General features: G+C 37.5%; 3 protein-coding genes across 4 annotated transcripts in view; 1 reads left to right on the top strand and 2 right to left on the bottom strand.

Moving 5' to 3' along the window:
• Window positions 1–5,982, bottom strand: part of LOC105273991 (synaptotagmin-like protein 2) — a 15,915-nt gene extending 9,933 nt beyond the window's left edge. Inside the window, exons 1-2 of one of the 2 annotated variants that reach the window (XM_011316764.1) lie at window positions 5,531–5,982; window positions 3,602–4,090 (exon numbers count right to left, since the gene is read on the bottom strand). In XM_011316764.1, coding sequence (XP_011315066.1) covers window positions 3,602–3,691 — 90 coding nt within the window. In that variant the 5' untranslated portion in view covers window positions 3,692–4,090; window positions 5,531–5,982. The remainder of the gene's footprint in view (window positions 1–3,601; window positions 4,091–5,530) is intronic. The other variant, XM_011316765.1, reaches the window with a different exon arrangement.
• A 2,888-nt stretch (window positions 5,983–8,870) lies between these two features.
• LOC105274182 (flocculation protein FLO11) lies at window positions 8,871–12,331 on the top strand. The gene is made up of 3 exons (XM_011317093.1): window positions 8,871–10,262; window positions 11,069–11,177; window positions 11,211–12,331. The coding sequence occupies exons 1-3, from the start codon at window positions 8,871–8,873 to the stop codon at window positions 12,110–12,112; spliced, it is 2,403 nt and encodes an 800-aa protein (XP_011315395.1). The 3' UTR covers window positions 12,113–12,331.
• A 78-nt stretch (window positions 12,332–12,409) lies between these two features.
• Window positions 12,410–18,944, bottom strand: LOC105273990 (uncharacterized). Its single transcript, XM_011316763.1, has 5 exons — window positions 18,117–18,944; window positions 15,047–15,194; window positions 14,810–14,944; window positions 14,553–14,739; window positions 12,410–13,694 (listed from the first exon to the last, which is right to left on the bottom strand). The coding sequence occupies exons 2-5, from the start codon at window positions 15,160–15,162 to the stop codon at window positions 12,999–13,001; spliced, it is 1,134 nt and encodes a 377-aa protein (XP_011315065.1). The 5' UTR covers window positions 15,163–15,194; window positions 18,117–18,944; the 3' UTR covers window positions 12,410–12,998.
• Window positions 18,945–19,319: the final 375 nt, after the last annotated feature.

Here is a 19,319-nt window from a genome sequence, read left to right as displayed (position 1 = left end):
ATTATTTTTGCAATTGCTATTTCCATCGGAATCACTTGAAACTGGTAATAATTTCGGGCAATTTAATATTGAAATAGCTGATTTTAATTGCCTCAGATAAACGAGTGGACATCAAACATTAATTTCTATTAATTTTGTTACAACGAGATGCAGTACGAATTTGGATTCATTATTTCGAAACACGAGGATAGACTGAGAAATTATGTATTACAATTAACAATTTTTAATTTATTGTTTGGAGATAAAAAACCTGAAATAATATGTCCAATGATACGGTTTTTCCTTGGATGTTTGACAGTATATCTTGAAAAATAATTTTTAATAATGAAAAGTTTTGAATCCAATTTTTGGCGATAATAAATTAAAAATTGTTAATTGTGATACATAATTAAATAATAATTTGATAATGAAATAATTAATTAAAATAATTTTTAATAATGAAAAGTGTTGAATCCAATTTTTGGCGATAATAAATTTCTAGGAAAATAGGAATTTGATAAACAATTTATCAATAAATTCAGACATTACGATTTTTTCGAATAAAACATGATCATAAGAACAGATTGTAGTGCTGATGCGTAAATTTTCCGAGAACACAAATGCGATGGAAATTTAGTTCTAAAATAAAATTCTCAAGGATAATCCTCTAATTTTCCATGGGTCCCAGATTACCGTTTACACCATCCAATCTACCGTGCCAAGAGCACAGAGAGAGACCGTTTCCAATGTGAAAAAAAAATTCTCCATTCCGTAAAACTGTTTTCTCCATAATAAAAAAATTACTTTCACTTTGTCGAATGTAAAAAAATTATTTTTTTCCATAAAAAATGGTTTCCTTAGAATTCTCTCCAGAACCCCCGGAACCTCCTCCATAAAAATTATCAGCTTGTTGATAATAACTGTTGATCAACTGATTTGAAGTTTCGGTTCAGTCACACATATTGTAAATATGTACATGAGCGATTGAAGTGCGTCATCTGATGTTACATAACTTGGGCATCAGTGCAGACTCGTTGAAAAAAAAACGCGTCCTTCCCACCCACCAGTTTTCAACTTCGTGATCAGTAACGACTGAATATCGGAGTAATGGTTTCCAAAAGAAAATTGAAAAACCCCCAAAAAAAAGACTGGAAAATGCAATCATATTCCCTTTGGAGATATTGCATCCCTCAACGAATTGGAGAAATTCAAATGTTATGATATATTTTTTTTATTTTTTTCGTTACGAGTGGGTAAAAAATAGGAGATGAATTGAAGGTTCGACTCGCTCGCCAGTTTATTCCAACGTCTCGTTTTGGTGAAACGTATCGTTTTCATACTTTATGCATATCCACCGGTTGTGTCTCGTGTAAAAGCCAGTGGCACATGTAACGTACATATGTATGCGCGTTTTTTGGCGGGGGTTTATACCCAAGCGCTTATCGATACCCACTCATCCCATCTGTATCTTCTCTGGTCGTATAGCGAATGAGTTTAAATTGCAAATTTGTCCGCGAAACTCGAGCGTCAGTGCGGTGGCACGCTGACAAGGTCCGGAGTGCATGTCAATTTTCCTCGTGACAAAAGAGCGGGGCATTTTAAAAATCATACGAAAAATTGAAAAAGCGCTGGAGCTTGAGAATTGATGGAGACGCGTAACAATGAAATACTTTGCAATTTATTTTTCACTTACTGGGGAATTTCAACTAATTTGAGTGAACGATAAATTAAATGCCTCGAGGGCAGGCGTTTCTCCTCCCAAACCCCCACCCACTCCGGGTGTTTCCCCCTACACTTGAAATTGACAATGGGTTTGGCTCGGCCGCAGTCGCCTGGCACATTCAAAAACAATCAATCCTAGCCGAATTAAATTCATTCGACTGACCCATCAAATTTTATTGACCATTCAGCTATACAACAATCTGTAAAATATTTCGAGTCAGTAACCGTATATCGTTATCCAATCCATTATATTTTCAGTGCTGATGGGGAAAAGTCGATTTTTTAAATTAAATTCATTCGATTAAAGTTTCACTCAGAAGTTTGAGATATATGGTGTAGGCTAAAGTGAACGATCGAGACGTTAAGGCATCCCATCAAAACTGAGGGATTTACTCACTCCCTGAGTCAATGACATATTATGACTTCAAGTTTGACTTCCGGATTGATATTAATTATTTCAGGTGCAATGAAGTCCCTGGATTCATAATAAATACGATTTGACGATCAAGAGGGAAGAAATTTTAATAAAATACTAATTAATTAATCAATTGATTGTAATAAAGTTCTCTGAATTTTCGAAAATTGTTGATTTTGAAATCATAAAACGAGATTATCTATCAACTTTATTTTTGACGAACGAGAGATAAAATATTTTGCAAATAATGTAATGCGCGAATTATCATTTTCGAAAATGGGGTTTCCATTGAATTCAATTTGTTTAATTAATTTCGAATAAATTCGACGCGACAGCCATTACTTCAGGATTGAGCAGCCCCTCGATCTAAACTGAGAAAAAAAGTGGAATCATCTCCTCATCCTTCAGATAATCAAAACATTTGCATATATATAAAAATTGCGATTCGTCAACTCCATCTCATCAAGACTTGACATGCCGGTGGTCAGTTTCAACAGATCAAGCAGAACTTGACGAGAATTCAAGAAGAACTGATCAGTCTTCGATTTACTGAAAAATTGAGTTCAAGAAAAAGGAAAAATCTAACGTATAAAGCCTTAACGATCGTTATGATTGATTTTACGATACTGAACTCTGCGCTGATTTCTTGCCCCCAAGAAAAACATAAAAATGGAATCAAAGTATTCATGACGGCATCAGCGATGTGATCTAGAAGTTGTGAAAGAGCAAAATTACTCTCTTCCAAAGTTACAATTTTTTATTAACAATTGATTCTACGCATAATTTTCAGAGAAGACGAAAATCGAAATTCAAAAAAATTCCGCTATAAATCGTACATCGCAACAAAATAAATAATTCCTTCACATTTCCTAATGACTAGAAATGATTTCCGGTAAAATAAAAGTCTGGCAAGTTAAGAAAAACGTAGTACCGCTCCTTGAAAGTGAAAAAGGGGAAAATAGTGCAAAATAACTCGAAATTCCCAGCGAATTTCACCATTATCACGTGAGCCCCTCCGGATGTGATTTATCGTCAGTGTAAATTGCACTGTGCGCACAATATCCAACAGGCGCAAGATAAGGTGGAATAGAAGTTAGGCGAAAACCGGAAACCAGTCGTGGAAGCAAGTGCTCTCTCTTTCTCTCCAAGAACACGACATACGAGTGAACGTGTATTCGGGCCCAATGAAAATCAGGTGCGCCCATCGTTACACTCCCGTCGATCTCATTTCTGTGTCCCTGATAAAGATAACGGATCACCGAAACATATTTTCCCCAGATAAACTAAAAACATTTGTACATCCGAGAGGTAAAAAAGAACCCATTGAATTCCCTAGTTACTTCTTCATTAAATATATCAACTGGAGAGTTGCAGTTGAGGTCAATTATCTGGGGCGCATTATCGGACAGCACCTAATCAGCGTTAACGAAAAAATCAAGCAAATGAAAACATCTAGACCAATCATTGAAAATAAATAAAACTCACTCGATGTGCGCAGCGAAGGAAAACTCGGTCCAGAGGTGATTTTGAATCCTGTGCCTTGTTGGACCTCTCCTTGCACCACGCCTGCCCCATTCTCGTCTTATCGATTCTCGACTTTTCTCCTCACCTCTGTCCCTCTTTATGATTTTCCTTTCTCCTTTTTATTCTAGTAGTCAGCCGTCACATCGGCCCACCCCGGTGCCAGAGCTCAAACCCCATACAGGCCATCATATTTAGATAGAAAAAAATTCGTTCAATGTTCTATCCACGACCTGCCGCAAAAATTTAACGCACAGCCACTCCACTACGCGTTTACGTACACATGTCAATGGATTTTTCCATTGCCGGCGTGACACAGTATTTTCTAGGCGGCTGGTAGTTACGTACTGGAGGTATACACAATCATGCTGTAAAAGAAAGGTGAAAGAGGGGGAGCAATAGAGCTCGTGACCTCTTCTTTCTCGTTGTTGGGACAACCTCTCCCGTTCAAATCTGAAATGTCAAATCACATATTCTCCTTGTTATCCACAATAATCACACCGATTAAAAATCAACCCCAAGACTTTTAAATGATTAATATAAGTGTAGGAGATAGCCAGGCAAAATGAAATTCTCAATCTTTCTCTTTTACGACGAAAAATGTTGGGGACGCAGTTTGAAAGTGTCTCAATATTTTTCGCGAATTTAATTTTTTCTCTTAATTACACTATTTCTTATTTTTTACATCTTTCAACATTATCAGAAAAAAATCTTATTCGCTTAATAATAATTCCTTAAATCAGTTATTTTTCGCTTCTGATGAAGTAATTCCTTATATGAGAGTTTAATATTTTTGTAAGTGTAATAAAATTCTGGGTATATAATAGAATAATGGATTTTTACGATGTTTCACTTCGCCGCCCACTGAATGTTCTAATTCATCCGATTTACCCGCATTCCATTTTATCCTGAGTCCCAGATGTTTAATTTTGCCCGGGTATCCCCAAAGTGCATGTAATTATTCTCTTGTTCTGTGAGGATGGACGAGGAAAAAGAAGGATTTTCTCACAGTGGTTGAGTGAAGGAAAATAATACCGAATGCAATGGCATCTGCGGAACCTGCGGAACGTCCATACCCCCGCGGTATTCCGCGATTTCCAACAATTCCACGAAGAATTCAGACAGCCTAGTGTCGAAAACGCCAGCAACGCGCATAGTATACTCTTCTTTAGATTTTTTTTTATCCCCATGAATGGATAAAGCCGGTTTCACCGGTGGCACAGTACATGCTCTCAGTATATGTACGCATTTTGATGGTGCGCGGAGCGGTAAACCACGCTGACCGCACGCTCGCGGTTGCGCACGCGCTCAACGTATTACGCGATATGTCACAAAACTATTGCACCAGTGAATTTAATTCAACCCGACAACAAATTGACTTTCAATATTTTTACCATTTTAATTTATATCAACATAAAAAACTAAAGTATCGGCCAATATTTTTATAAGTCCCTATTTACGATGACATTCCTATGTAAACACGATACGGTGGGGGTTTCAGTGTCAGTATATAAAAAAAATTCCAAACCAGTCGACCAGACCCAACCGATGCATCTCGAGTTTCCACGGTGCAGGCAAACTGCTCATCACTTTCTAGTTTCGTTGGGTTTTTAAGTAACAGGCAAACCACTTGAATAAAATTTTCCACGCATCGACAACATTTCCGCCCACATTCCTCACATTATCATTATCACAAATACCATTTTTCTGTTTTCCCGGCAATTTTTAATTATTTAATGAGCGCGGATGTTCCCGATTCCAATGAAAACGCGATTAAATGGTGTTCGATTCGACCGGTAGCCGAGAGGAATCGCGACGAGAGATTTTTGATAAACAAAACAATGATAAATGACACTTGCACTAAATCATTATCACAATGTGAGCGTCACTTACCTGTTAATTAATCCTGGATTAATGGAGCGGAGTGAGAAGTCGTGGAATATGGGTTTCGCGCTTTGAACAACTGGTACCAAACTGGTACCGGTTACATGAGAGATCCACGACGCACGCCGGTCGCGTAAAACGTAGACAGAGAGATAAAAAAAAAGAGACAAAAAGAGAGAGAGAAGAGTGGGTGGCGGGACCTGGGGGGCTGATGCAGGGGAACGAGTGCTGGTGGGGCCCAGATCGGACGCAGGGATTCACAGCCGCGACGATTTAAACACAAGACTGCACTTGAAAATTTAAAATACCAACTAAAATACACCAATGGACAATGGCAACTGTGCGTGGAATGCGATAAACGGGGAATGACGAGCAACTGACAATGACTGAGAATGGTTTAAAGGCTTTCTAACCACATCGACGTCCAATTCGACCAACTTCCAAGCGTATTCCCATCGAAAACCATCTCTTCACCTTGCTCTCCCAGACCATCGTCCCCCTTCCTCCAACTTCTCGTACCCACCGACCTCCATCTGTCCCCCTTCCATCTGTACCACTCTCGAAATCTTGAAATCTCAATATTATCTCACTATATTCATCTGAAATCAGCGAAATCGAGTAATTCAATCGGTATTGAGTTTGTCAGGCTTGAAACACTGTAAGAGTATTTATTGATTTTTATGTATATTATATTATTTATGTGAGTGGTGAATGTAAGTAAATATATTAGTTGGGTAATATTGGAAATGGAATAGTTAAATTAATAAAATATAGTTAATGAATTCTAATCACTATTTCTTTATTAAAATCGCACGAGGAAGAATACTGGCTGAACTCTATCAATGTCTCCAAGAGACTAAAGATTGGCCGGAAAGAGCATAAGAATATTCGTCACCGAAGAAAGAACCCTGCAATTGTTTCTTGTGAAACAATTGTTTATGTTTATACAAACTCTGAGGCGACTCCGTGGAGTCCTCCATATCGATTCATTTTTGTAATCATCATAAATCAGTTCAATATTTCTATGAATTTTAACTAGATATTCTAACAAGTAATGTTGATTTAATATTAGTCTATGAACAATCAACGCGAGAAAATGGAAAAAACGGGAATTTTTTCTGAAAACTCGAAATCTTAATTTGTTTCGGTCGTTTGAAGTGGAAGTTGAAGGTCATTGAAGTGGGATAGATTAATTGAGGCAATTAATAATAAGTCTATTAAGTTTATTGACTTTCGATATTATTTATTTATATTTATTGGAATAAGCAAGATTTATTGAGTCAATTAATGCTATTTTTCTCTGTGTAAAAAATCCATGAATGGAGATGTAAACAAAATTGGATAATTGGTTATTAATTAATGTAAATAATATCCAGTTTACGAGAGTATAAAGACCACGGACATGTAAACAAAATGGATAAAATTGAAAAATTGTTCAAACCATGTAGTTCCATAAAAAATCTCGAAATTTCGATTCATTACATTCACGTGTTGGAAATATTTTCGACGTTAAAACGAACAAGAGACCCGTTGTGACTGATCAGAGGGAATAATGGAAACATTTAGGCTGTTTCTTACGAAACAGCCCAACACGTGGACCAACCCCATAGACAAAGGGCCTTGTCTAATGCGTAGACCTGACACCCTGGACGAATTGGGGACCGAGGACTTCGAGACGAACTCTCGAGCAACATATACCACAACCAACCCAGCTTATATTATATAGAATCTTTAACCAAAGTTCAATTGTTAACAATCAAAGGAAGATCGAGTCAAATAATTAAATAATCGTAAAATATTGTGTCTCCTACACACGTTTATTGAAATTAGCAAAATTAATCATCTCAATTAATATGACGTTTGTCAAAATGTAAAGATTACGTTAATGTATTGTTTGTCTTACAGATGACGTCACAGAGACCTATTGAAAAAACCCTCAGCATTTTGGGCTTTCGTTCGTGAAAAAGTACTGCCTTCTCGAATTTCGGAACGAATGGACCACTTCATTTCAATTCTCAAGTTTCGATGTGACAAATCATTTCTATTTCCGTATTTGTATATTCATATCTATTATTTGTTATTAACTTTAATGCACTCTTACTCCTCGTTCTCTTCATCGTAATACTCATAAAATGCCTCATAATATAGCTCGAGGTAAGTTGATGCTAAAAAAATATAGATTTCTTACTTCTATATTCAAATTTAATAATAAACGTGAGTTAATCCGTTAATTGAGTGATTTTTCCAGAAATAACTGCGAAATTAGAGAATATAACCGATCAAAATTTCAATACTCCGAATATGGAATTGAACAATCGAGTTTTCCACGTCTTTTATTCATATTTATTATTATTATATAGTTTATACTAAACAATGATTGCTGATTTCAAGTGATTTTAAAACGATTGCACATAATTTCAGGAGTGATTTCATGTGGTTTCAGTTAAAAGTGACACAGTGATTTCACCATAAGAAATGGATAAATGGCCTCTCGGATTCAACTTCTTGAAGTTCGTGGAACCAACTGCATAATTAATATCTGAATCTGTTGACTCGAAATTCAAGAGAAATGAGAGACAAAAAATTCACGATTTAGTTCATTCATCATCATTTAACCCAAACCCACACATGGAAACTGGAAGAGAGCCGGGTTACTTTCGCAAGACAAGAGGACAGATATATGCCATTTGAACAACTTCCAAACATGTCCAGATCGTGTCCAGCTACTCTGTACGTGAATATTTTCAGCGATGACGCACCCCATAATCCTCGATTTTAAATAGTTTTCAAAATATTTCCTTTTCACATTCTGTCTCTGTTTCCCCCGAGCCGTCAGTGCCCGTTGCAATTGTCGAGACGAATTGCTGGCGACTGAGTTTTTCCTTTTCAGGGTAATATAATGACCACTAAAAGACTCAGGTAGACTCTACCTGGTTCCTCTACCTGGTTCCTCTACCTGGTAGAGGAATGAATAGATATTTTATTGCTGAGGGACTCGGTGAGAGAGAGGATATAATTCGTTGGGATTTTCGCCAACAGTAGATTTCCACTGCAGTCGGCCTACAATAATACCGGGATTACCTGGCGCAGGTAAGACAGATAATTCTAGGTATCCCAGAGCGGATTATCGAAATGCATTAGGAAGAGCCGTCGTTACCGCTGTCCCTTCCCCAAATTCCAGGGTTGTCCAGGAAAATGTAATTTAGTTTCTATACCCCATGAAAATTGTGGGACCTCTCATTGGCTCGGTGGTGCCTTCGTTTTTCTATAAAGATGAGACCACTCACCCCAGAGGATCAGTTTACCTTCTCGACTCGATGGTATAGAACCTATTTGAGAATCAGAAATCATGGAAATTTCGGTCGTTTTACTATTTTTATTCACGATCGTTTACGCTGTGGAAGTGAGTGAGATTCTACCGATCAAGACAAACACTGCGGGACATTATGAAGATCAAGTCGCTAAAATAGTCAAGTGGCGTCAGCCTGTGTGTGTTATTTATGGTGAAAATGTTCTCGCTTCGATGTCCAATCGTACATCAAAATTGAATCATGAATCGGTGGAGTCGAATGGAAAAGAGACATTTCAAACTGTGGAGAATACTCAATCATCTGTCCGATTGATAGGTCCGGAGGTCTTCGAGAGTCTCGCCATCCGGGCTGACAGCTGGGCAGATGCCATTAATGTTGGAAAGACCAGAGTTCGCACACTATTGATAGAAGACAGAGTACATATCTTGGAACGAGAGGACGATGCACTTTTTTGGGGTAAACGAGAAGGGGAGAATCTTGTGATAACGCCTAAAAATCCTCAGTCAAATGAAAACAAAGATTTCGTCGTTCAGGAAACGGAAATAGTGGATTCCCCCGTGGTTGCCACCATTTTCACGGACTTGTCTTATCTTGGCCCGGAGTATCCAATTTGTGAAAATTACGAGGAAGCCAAGACGGGCCCAACTCAGGCAAACCCTATATATAAGGCCCGAGCAGCTCAAATTACGCGAAGCCAGAATTTGCTGGAACTATTGGGAGTAGGACTGGAGAAAAAACCATCTCCTCTTCACGCGCAATTGCTAAAACGAAGTATCGCTGAACCTGGAATGAGCGATGCACTTCCGGCAAATGTAACTGAACAGATCGCGAAAAATGATAAAGTACAGGAAGCCATTGCCACGACTACAACTGAGTCATCACTATTTCCACCACAAGTACCTGATGGCAAAAAGAATTCTTCTCCGCCGCGTGTGGTTCAAGAAAATTCGTCTCAAGCTCCAGGTTCCACGAAATTGGGACCCTCGCCCTATGATGTAATTAAATCATTGGGTTGTGATCAAGTTCGTTGCAAGAAAACGAGTGAAACCCGAGATGGTAATGGGCAAGTAACTTCGACACAATTTTTCTACGTCAATCAGGCTTCGACTCCAGGCCAGACCTTCAGCAAGATGGAAGTCCATCAGACATTTTTCGACGGTGTTCACGTTGATGAGCACGGAAATCATGGAAGAGACCAAGATGTCCTGAATACCCAGCAGCTGCAAACCTCTTATACAGAGAAGAATGACTTCGCTGAGAAAACCATTCAGAACGAAGAAATTCTTGTAGAAGCCACGCCCCTGTTTAACGTTTTGCCCGCCTGGGATACTCCTTCGAACTACCCCTGGCCACCTTTCTACCAACGATTGAGGAAGCGGTCGCTTTCTCCGGTATTTGAGTACTTCTTCAAGCGTAATGATAGCTATAACGTAAGTGAAAATTTCCATTTTTTAGAATTCTTAGTTTTTAAACAATTCATTGATGTTGAAGGATTTGATATTTTCGAAAATACCTTTTTGCTTGCAAACGGAAGCCTTGTGATTTTTCTAATTTCGCATGGACATTAGAAATACAATACAATACATAAGAAATACAAAATGCGCACGGTTCGCCCACTCTTTTAGAAAGGGAAGGGATGAACGGCTGAAATTATTCTCAGGAAAGTGAAATTTTGTCACATTATAGGTATCACTAAGGATTAAGTCTATCTAAATTCTACTCGATTGTCCCGCCCCTTTTTATAACTTGCCATTTGATTATCAGCCGTCTTTCGCAAATATCTCAAAATTTATTAAAACTTTTTCAATTTTTCACCTCTCAAAATATTCGTTTCGATGTACTCCATTTTCATTAATTAAATCAATCATTTCATTTTTATGTATACCCATCCATACTAAGTTTTTGAGATATTTGAATTTTTCTATTTAAAAAAACAATTATTAGCCACGAAAAACTGATTCATCTACTTGAAATTTGGCATAAAATTTCCGCTTCTTTGTTACTAATTACATGAATTATTTATGGTATAATTTCATGTATTGGTTATAATGATTCGTGATTTTATGTTGAAATTCCGAATATTCAGGACTTTTTGCGTTTTTGGAAATTTCAAGCCATTAGTTGACGGAATCTATCGGCAAATTTCCACGAGAGCATTAATAATAAATTAAAGCCTAACGATTTATTGAAGTCGATTTATTTGAGATTCATGAAATCAATTATTTTTCAACTTTAGCAGATCATTCCAACCATCGTCGTATACCCATGGACTGAAGCCACTTCGACACCAAATATTTTCTCAACCGAAGATTCTTCAACACCGGAAATTTCGTCAACCGAAGCTCCTACCACTCTTCAAGATCCATCAACCGAAGCTCCTTCAACATCAGAGATTGACTCGACTGTAGGCACCACAACGCTTCATGATTTACCAACTGAAGCTCCTTCAACATCAGAAACTGATAAAACTGAAAGTACCACAACGCTTCAAGATTTATCAACTGAAGCTCCTTCAACATCAGAAACTGATAGAACTGAAAGTACCACAACGCTTCAAGATCCATCAACCGAAGCTTCTTCAACATCAGAAACTGATTCAACTGAAGGTACCACAACGCTTCAAGATTTATCAACTGAGGCTTCTTCAACATCAGAAACTGATACAACTGAAAGTACCACAACGCTTCATGATCCATCAACCGAAGCTTCTTCAACATCAGAAACTGACTCAACTGATGATACCACAACGCTTCAAGATTCATCAACCGAAGCTTCTGCAACATCAGAAATTTCATCACCTCCATCTCCCTCATCACCCAAAAAGAACTCACGCATAACTCGTTCAACAGGAGCTCCATCAACCGAAGTTTCTGCAAAATCAGAAATTTCATCACCTCAATCTCCCTCATCAGGGAGATTGATCCCTTCAGAAGACGAATTCTCTACGACAGAAGCTACGACAACCGATGCTGTCACATCAGAATTGCCAAGCGAACAAACTACACCAGTTGAAACTCCCGCCCAAAACGGTGTGACCACTTCTGGAGAAACCGAAAAAGTCGAAGGTTCTGGGAATGCGCCCAATTCTCAAACATCTCAGGCATTAGTTCCAGTTCTCGACGACGACCGAGAAGAAGCATCTGAAGTTATTGCTGAAGTTATCAGCGCTTATGAAGCTGATGGATCGCCAAATGCGGCAGAGAGGCTGCAAGAAATCTTAGATGCAACGATCGACATCACTGGAGATGTAGAACAATCCGATGAATTTGAACGTAAATAAATAAAATAGATATTATGACTGATGTAATCAAGGACATCAAGAAAATGTATTAGAAAAAATACTTAGGATTCCTTACCAAAATTCATTAAACAAATAAATTGCGGCGTAAAAATGATAATTATATCGTCAGATTAATTGTTTCTTAATATTCAAACATTTCATCAATCCATTCTTGAAATATTCCTAGGTCACAAACTATTTCTTTGAGTTAAAAAATGTACTATTCAATCATTTCTTAAATCAGTGTCGAATTGTAATGGGGAGTAGAAAAATTCGATAAATCATTGAAAACACACGAAGATTCAAACTTGTAATATATTTTATCGCCTTTGCGTAGTTTACAATTACTTTCTAGTAAGTAGTGAAGAAAAGTATGTATAAATGTAATGAGAGTGCGCAGAGGGAATTTTCTTTCCGGTTTTCTAACATGATTAGATGGAAATAAACCATTTGCAGTGATTACACGAGAGCTTTTGTCTTCTAATATTCATTGATATGCTACCAAGAATTCTCTTTATCCTCACACTTGAAAAAGCGAAGTACTTGTCTCCATATGAAACATAGCTTACACTACACATCGCATAATTGCTTCGTCACAGCATCGACTTTCATGTCTCTCATGTTCCCCTTGAGAGAAGTGTAATCACAAATAATTAACTATGATAAAAAAAATAATAATAAACATGTTAGTGTCTTACGTTACGTATCACAATATTTTTCGGCAACGCGCCAAACATCGAGAGCAATTTTTCGAGTATTCAAAATGATAATTCCCACATTATTTCTCTCTTATCTCTCGAATTTAAGTCCACAAAATAGACTTGATTAATATATTCTTCCTTCAAACTACAGTTTAACTTCAGTTCAAAATGATCTTCATATTTTTTTACTCCTTAACACGACCCGCGGATCGTGATTCAAGTCGTCTTCTGAATTCCGATACTTTCCAGTGATTATAAGGTATTGCTTTGTTGTAAGGAAATTCATCACCCTCGTTTATTACTTCCCTTTTCCACACCTTCGATTCTGGCAACTCATCGCGATTCTTGACCCACATAAGCAATTGCTCGACTTGAAGAGGATTATAGGGAATTGATCTATCGTAGGGAAAGTATTTTGGTACTTGCAATGAGTGAAAACGTCTCGAGTTTGGATCGTGAAGATGATTTTTGTGCTTTTCAGACTCGAATGAAATTTCACGAGAGAAAGGAATTTCACTGCTCTGTCTTGGATATTCCTCAGTGCGTAGTGAGTCCTTTGGTAGATGAAGAAGCCTTTCAACTTTTTGCAGGGTGTATGGAGTCGCTCGGGCATATGGGGGCTCATACTCTGGTAGAGAAGCCTCGAGATATTGACGGCCCATCCTCTCGGATTTCTGCAATCCCTCAATGGTGTCGATGTCATTTCGTCTTCTGTAATGCTTCGATTTGAATAGAGAGGGTAGAATTGATGAAAATCTAATGTTTTCCATCATTTCTGCGTTCAATGTTTTCTCATGTTTGCGATTCTTCTTCGAATTTTCGAAATTCAATTTCTTCTTTCTCTGGGATAATCTCATTGGTGATTTCAAGTCTTGTCTGCTCTGTAAAAAAAGTTCAAAATTATATTCAATGCGAGCGCAAATGCACGAATTTTCAGTTTAGATTAAATAATCAACGTTTTTATTTAAAAATTAGCGGAGTATTTTTATTTTAGAGGAATGTGAGAAGTTCAAGGCTACCAAGTGGATAAGAATTAATTAAATGTACATGAAAAATAAATACTCCAGTGTTTCTGACCTCGGGGGTATATATATAATCAGATTATATACAACAATCATATGAATACAATTTGTAGGTGTATTTCTGGGACGTTCGGACGGATTGATATACATTTTTAAACTGAAATGAACTAGTGAACTATTGACTTCAAACTCCATTTCGGGTTAACAAGTTTCATTTCATTGAAGATTAAGTTTAAATTTGTCTTCATCGGTGCATTTTGAAAGAGCGAAGTTTTCGACATATTGAATAACTACTCGAAAAACGGAATTTTAGTGAAATTACTATATTATATATTATTATTTCATTTCTATTTTTTAATAATTTCAAAATTTTTGATGAACAGTTACATCTTGATCGATCCAAATAAAAAAAATCGACGCAATCATTTCGAAAGTGCAATCGAACCTAGTAGAATATTTCTCAAAATGTTCAGTAATAGAATTGAACCTGATAAAAAAAACAAATTTAGAAGAATTGACATAAGCATTTACATTTACATGAACTATTGAACCGACGGGGTAAAACTGAACTACGGTTGAAGATTTTATCTTTATAGTAACACTTGTTCCGATAATGATCTCATCATGTGAGAAGACAACCACTCGATAGAAATAAATACGAATTAACCGGGAGCTGCACATTATTTCACTGAATCACAAAAAAAAATGAATACTCACAATGACCGGATCATACGTCTTCTGAAGATCCCCTGTTGATTTGTACAGCTGAGCGGCTTCGACTTCCGGAAAAATGAGTGGTGCCGTGGGCGGATCACCAGAGATCACGAAAGGAAAAAGTCTTCTGACCTCCACAACACGACCAACAGTGTCTTCAGTCTTACAAATTGGCAATGTAAACGGCAACCTAAACAAAATCACCATTTTATCCCCAATCCTTCAACCTCCTGTTGACAAGCTATGAAAAATACTCTCACCTCCCAGGAAGACAGCCTTCGAGTTTATAAACGACAACTGTGCCATCAGGAGCCTGATACAAACTTTCCATCACAGCCCCATTACTGATCTTTGTTTTCTCTTCAAAGTTACCCTCGACAGAAGCCCTCTGCATCCTTCACAATACAATCAAACCAACCCATCAATAACTCAACAAAAAAAAAAAGCCAAAAAACCAAGAAAGATTTGAATTTAAAAAATATGGGACTCATCGTTACCTTTCAAAATTGCAGGGCGCGAGATCAGGATTGTCCTCGAGGCAGACGTAAGTCGCTTCGGCTTTAGAACCACATACCATAGCTATCAGCAGAAATCCAATCAGAGTGTGTCTCATGGTTTGGCCTGATCTACCAATTATTCAGGTGTCTATAATTGAACAATTATTTTCGTTATTGGGATGGAATGACTGGACTGTTGGAGTGGGCTCGATGAGTCTTCAGAGCTCGCTGATGACTGAGAGGCTGGAGACCCTAGCCAGCCCTTAAAAAGCCTAGAGCGAGGCGTTACAGAGATTGTGGTAATGTGTTTTGCCCCACCCTCACTTCTCTGACTCGTAACCGCGAACGTATCCGGGGGCCTGTGGACCTCTGTAGACTACTCCGAGGACTCATCAGAGATCTTCTTCCAGAATTAAGACGAAAAAATTTACAACATACCCAGTTACACGATTTTTCTCTTCAATTTATCGTGACGGTGTAGTTTAGGAATTATTACTAGAAAAACTGAGTTATAATTTCATTTAGGAGTGAATGAGTGAAGATTGCACGGGAAATTGTCATTACCATTTCGATTTTCTGGCGAACATTTCCCGTCGGGCATATTTTAGATTTCGTAAAACAGTTATTTGGAAACCAATTTCTAGAATATTTTATGCATTCTCGTATTATAGTATGAAACTCTTTAGTTTGAGTTTTTTAAAAACTTGCGCTTGGAAAAATGATAAAGAAAATCCTAGGGATTGCGTTGGGACTTGTCTGATTGTTATCTCCACGTGCTGAAATATAGTTTCGATTTTATAAGAATAGATAATACGATTAAACGAATTTTTACGCTATTTCACAGATTTTCCAATCAACTGATAAAACTCGTCAGTTTGGGTTGTGTAGAAATCCGCGCACGTATAAATTTAATTAAAATACTTTACGAATTCGTGAAAGAATTATATTAGGTGTCTATTCACGAGGGATTATTCAAAACTAATTTCTGCAGTATTTGACAGATTTCAGAACGAACCATAAAAATTTTCAGTCTGAATTATCCAAAAACTCTCGCGCCATAAACTTTTATTGAAAAACTTCTGTGAATACATTAGATAATTATATGAAGATTTCTATTAAAGTTTCTATCGGTTTTCTATTAATTTATTAAATAAAACATTCTTCATAAAAAAAATGGAAACAATTCCATTTTTCTACTCATTTTAGTCTCTTGAAATATTTTCTCTAGAATTTGCCTAGCTCAAATCTGCCGAAATTTTTCATATTCTATTTCTTCTTTCTCCTTATAGAAAAAAATAAAACCAAGACGTAAACAGAAATATTTGATCCGCTGATATTCCACAAAAAAAATTTCCATCGAATAAGTGAAATGGAAAATGGAAATCATTTGAGCTTTTCGCTTGGAATTTTTCACGGGAAATTTCAATAGAGCCATCGAAAAACTAATACAAAGCTCAATAAAATGCGTATAGAGTTTACCAACGAACCCGCTCCGTTTTTTTTTATTATTTTTATAATAGTTGTGTTGTTTATTTTGCGTGGAGCGGATTGTTGGTAGCCACAAATATTCTAGACAAAACGAAACGAGATATCTAACAAAAGACAAAGAAAAATGGAAAAATGCATTGCCAACGTCTCATTTTCCGTGATTCATCTCGAATAATCGTAATTAGTCTAAAGATCAGAATGTATCTTCATCACGCGACTAAATAAACAGTGAAACTTCAATTAAATTAACATAATTATTATTTAAATTCCAGCCACGACTCCAAGACGACAGAAAAGTCATAAAATTTCATACTCCCCCTCTACCTCCTCAGTTCACCTCCACCGGAATTTTACAACGAGATTTCTCCATCATGCATTGAAATCTCTGATACAGGTCATGAGAAATAACAATAATCAATCGACATTTGTTTGTTGTGTATATTGCAAAACAATGACAAAAGCTCGAGAACGAATGATTACAATGAACCACGTGGAGCTTAAGATGCATTTCTGTACGAAAACGCAGAGATCGTCTCGTAATCTGTATTGAGGTTTGCGATAAAAAGGGTACCATGGTCTCTAAAGATAAATAATACCCATAATAGGTTATCTCATGAGACCTATCGTGTACAAAGTGGAAGGATCATAGATCAAAAATTCTCAACAAAACATGGTAAACAATGTGGATTTATATCACTTAGAGATTCTCCCGGCTATCAACATTGAAATAAAATAGACTTATTCATCCGCAATTGATATTATGAGTCTTCTCCTTTCCCCACCTTTATTAATACCGGTTTCCTCGTCTTGCGGGACAGATATTGCGTGGATGTATAATTAGATTCTATTTACGGAGTATCTTTAAATAGACCAATCTCCATTACACAAACTCCCTGTGGTTTTTCCCTCATTTTTTATTTATTTATTTCTCTTTTCCGTTTATTATTTTGCTGGTTTTTTATATGATGAACAAACTCGTTTTGGCATTCCTGGAGGTGTGGAACGACCGCGATGCGACCTTTGCGCGAAGGCCGAAGGAAAACGAGTGACAAAGTGGGAGGAAAAAGAAATAGAATGCAATGAAAAATAAACGAGATTTTGAAAAATGGATAAATAAAATACAATGAAGAGATACGTTCTTGAAGAAAAAATGAAGATTGGAATTATTTTAAAATCGTTAGGATATTCGTGGAGTAACAATCGTGTTTAGCACGCGATTGCCAGTGTCTGACCAAACGGGATTTTGCGAGATTGTCGAGAGAACGGTATATGGACTAAGTGCTGGTACATAATAACAATTACCATTTGCGAACGGATAGAGGCAAACAAATGACCTGGTACTAATAAAACAATTGATGATTGATGCTATGTACTTCACCTCAATTAAGCCCGTGTAATTATGCCCCGATTGATAGACCAAGATGATTCGTACGATTGAATTCATCACGCAACTATTATAGATCTGTTATCCGATAACTGAATACAGTGAAATCACATTTCCCCCTGTGTACGGATCATCAAACAAAATCGTCGGAGACTACCAGATCTTATACAGTAATAACTCCAATTAAGCTGTACTCACCGAAATATCAAAATTGTTGAGTGATTTTTTGCCCGTTGGTCTCCAATCTGACCCTCGACCATGAACACGAAGAGAGATGAACATTAACAAGAAAGCTCTATCAACAAATTACCGATGACCCAGATAAGAGCACTCGGTCGTACAATTTTTTCTTTCTCCTTTTTCTATTGACAATAACTTTTGGGGCAGACGTCTGAGCTTTCACCTCACCTTCTGACGCTGGTTGTAACTACTATTCTTGTTTTTCCCTACGTTCGAACATGTACACGCGAAATCGATCGTGAAACTTGAGCCCGGCGCCATGAACGCTCAGGTCGTCTACTCACGCCTGGACAGGTGGTCTTAGAAAGGGATGGTAAATAGGCTTGGGTATGTGTATGTAAAAACTATTTATACATGTACCTTGCCAAATGATAAGGAGGGAAAATGGTTTGTGGATCGTTAGTTCGATATCGGAGAGAGACGATGTTATTTCTCTTCGTTGGTATTACATCGCGGAGAATGAACAGAGAGAGCTACTCAAGGGGATGGAGAGGGTTGGGGTGGAAACGAAAGAATAACGAGGGATTGGGTTAGGGGGTGGATTTACAAGGGGTGATTGAACGAAGGGACGAGGGCTCGTGATGGGGTGACTTGATATTTTTCGCGTGCGATTACGACTGGGGAATTTCTCAAAATTTTCTTTTCGGTGAAAAAAATTCAAATTCGACTTTAGAAGACTTTTGGAAAAAGGGGTAGGTCGGGCGGGGATGATCCAGAGTCGAAAAAAATCAAATGGCAATTTTCGTTTGGTACTGGTACTTGTGGACGGGTATGTGGACGGGTATGTGGACGGGTATATGTACGAGTATGTACGGGTATGTATGGGTATTTACGCGTATGTACGCGTATGTTGCAATGATATGTCAACAGGAGGGTGATCCTTTTTTTGTCTCCCTCTCAAAACTACTTGATGCTGTCACTACCGTTTTATCCACTACTCTGGCTCTGGCAACTCTCTCTACTCTAATAAGTCTCACGTACTCGGATCACCGCGCATTTATACGCTCCTATGTTACCCCCTGTGTATGTCTCATCCCCAGCAGAAGGAGAGACTGATGTGCGAGGTTGTCCCGGATTTAACGATATTACCAGTAATTAATTAATTTTTTTTCCTTTGGTATTTGTTTTGATAATGACAACACAAATATGAGAGAATGATAC

Source organism: Fopius arisanus, unplaced genomic scaffold (assembly GCF_000806365.1).
Source record: "Fopius arisanus strain USDA-PBARC FA_bdor unplaced genomic scaffold, ASM80636v1 scaffold00009, whole genome shotgun sequence".
NCBI classification, from domain to species: Eukaryota; Metazoa; Arthropoda; class Insecta; order Hymenoptera; family Braconidae; genus Fopius; species Fopius arisanus.
Note: the sequence above shows the minus strand (reverse complement) of the source record. Positions and strands in the feature narration are given on the sequence as shown.

Excerpts from the sequence above, each read along its gene's own strand:
- LOC105273990 (XM_011316763.1), bottom strand. The coding sequence starts at position 15,162 with ATGAGACACACTCTGATTGGATTTCTGCTGATAGCTATGGTATGTGGT. Across the intron at positions 14,945-15,046 it reads GCGCCCTGCAATTTTGAAAG|GATGCAGAGGGCTTCTGTCG; the intron begins GTAACGATGAGT and ends TGTATTGTGAAG. Across the intron at positions 14,740-14,809 it reads GAAGGCTGTCTTCCTGGGAG|GTTGCCGTTTACATTGCCAA; the intron begins GTGAGAGTATTT and ends GATTTTGTTTAG.
- LOC105274182 (XM_011317093.1), top strand. The coding sequence starts at position 8,871 with ATGGAAATTTCGGTCGTTTTACTATTTTTATTCACGATCGTTTACGCT. Across the intron at positions 10,263-11,068 it reads AGCGTAATGATAGCTATAAC|CAGATCATTCCAACCATCGT; the intron begins GTAAGTGAAAAT and ends TTTCAACTTTAG. Across the intron at positions 11,178-11,210 it reads AATTTCGTCAACCGAAGCTC|CTTCAACATCAGAGATTGAC; the intron begins CTACCACTCTTC and ends CAACCGAAGCTC.